This window comes from Empidonax traillii, unplaced genomic scaffold, assembly GCF_003031625.1.
Source record: "Empidonax traillii isolate 1590-97213 ecotype Southwest subspecies unplaced genomic scaffold, ASM303162v1 scaffold1747:size66022, whole genome shotgun sequence".
NCBI classification, from domain to species: Eukaryota; Metazoa; Chordata; class Aves; order Passeriformes; family Tyrannidae; genus Empidonax; species Empidonax traillii.
The window spans coordinates 11,027-12,426 of record NW_020956940.1 but is presented as its reverse complement, the minus strand read 5'-3'; the positions used below and the strand labels follow the sequence as shown (position 1 = coordinate 12,426).

The following is a 1,400-nucleotide window of genomic DNA, read 5'->3' as shown; positions in this document are numbered from 1 at the left end:
AGAGGTCAGCTCTGTACCAGCAGTGCCCGTGGCCTGTCCCTGCCTGCAGTCACTGCCCAGTCCTGCAGCAGGACTGGCCCCGACTGCCCGAGCACTGAGGCCTCAAACAACACAGGGCTGTGCAGGACAGTCGGCAAGGGCAGGAGGAGCAGGCCCTGGAGGAGAAGGGTTGCTGCTCCCTGGCAGGGCTGCTCTGCTGGGACTCTTTTGTTACCCAGCTCTGCACAGAGGCACCGACCCTGCAGCTCCAGAGAAGTCAGAGAGAAAAGATGTCAGGGAAACCAGTCAATGCAGAGTTCTTTATTTCCTTAAAGCATATAGTGAGTACAAGTGCCACTTTGTACAGCCTCTGGGCCAGGCGAAAAAGGCAAACACTGGACTGACAATGTCATTTATATAAAAAAAACATATATATATATATATATATATTCATATATTTAAAATTTTTTGGTATGAACCAATTCTCAAAAAACTAAAACTCATACTGGGAGAAAAAAAAGAGAAGATACGGGCCTTTAATGAAGTACATAACAGAACTGGCCTTTAATGAGGTACACAAAATGATAACCAAAGAGAGTTTATTGTTTCTGAAAAACACCAGTTATCAGTTTCCTTAGAGCATCTTTCAGCTCCAGGTTCCTCAGGCTGTAGAAGAAGGGATTCAGGGCTGGAGGCACCACCGAGCACAGAACTGACAATGCCAGCTGCAGGGATGGGGAGGAGATGGAGGGGGGCTTCAGGTAGGCAATGAATGACGTGCTGATAAAGAGGGAGACCACGACCAGGTGAGGGAGGCACGTGAAAAAGGCTTTGTGCAGACCTTGCTCAGAGGGGATCCTCAGCACAGCCCTGAAGACCTGCACATAGGAGAAAACCATGAAAATGAAACAACCGAACAATAAACTGGCAGTAACCACAACGAGCCCAATTTCCCTGAGGTAACCTGAGTGTGAGCAGGAGAACTTGAGGATCTGAGGGATTTCACAGAAGAACTGGCCCAGGGTATTGCCCTGGCACAGAGGCAGGGAAAATGTATTGGTTGTGTCCAACAGAGAATGGAAAAATCCAGTGGCCCAGGCAGCTGCTGCCATGTGGGCACAAACTCTGCTGCCCAGGAGGGTCCCGTAGTGCAGGGGTTTGCAGATGGCAACGTAGCAGTCGTAGCACATGATGGTCAGGAGGGAAAACTGCTGAGATGAAAAAGGCAAAGAAAAAGACCAGAGCAGCACATCCTGTGTAGGAGATGGTTGTGGTGCCCCAGAGGGAGTTGTGCATGGCTTTGGACACAGTGGTGCAGATGCAGCCCAGGTCTGTGAGGGAGAGGTGCATCAGGAAGAAGTCCCTGGGGGTGTGCAGGTGCTGGTTGCAGGCTATGGCGCTGAGGATGAGACCGTTACCCA

General features: G+C 50.4%; 1 protein-coding gene across 1 annotated transcript; it reads right to left on the bottom strand.

The window, feature by feature from the left end:
- Positions 1 to 578: 578 nt before the first annotated feature.
- LOC114070928 (olfactory receptor 14J1-like) lies at positions 579 to 1,169 on the bottom strand. The gene has a single exon (XM_027908552.1). The coding sequence runs from the start codon at positions 1,167 to 1,169 to the stop codon at positions 579 to 581; it is 591 nt and encodes a 196-aa protein (XP_027764353.1).
- Positions 1,170 to 1,400: the final 231 nt, after the last annotated feature.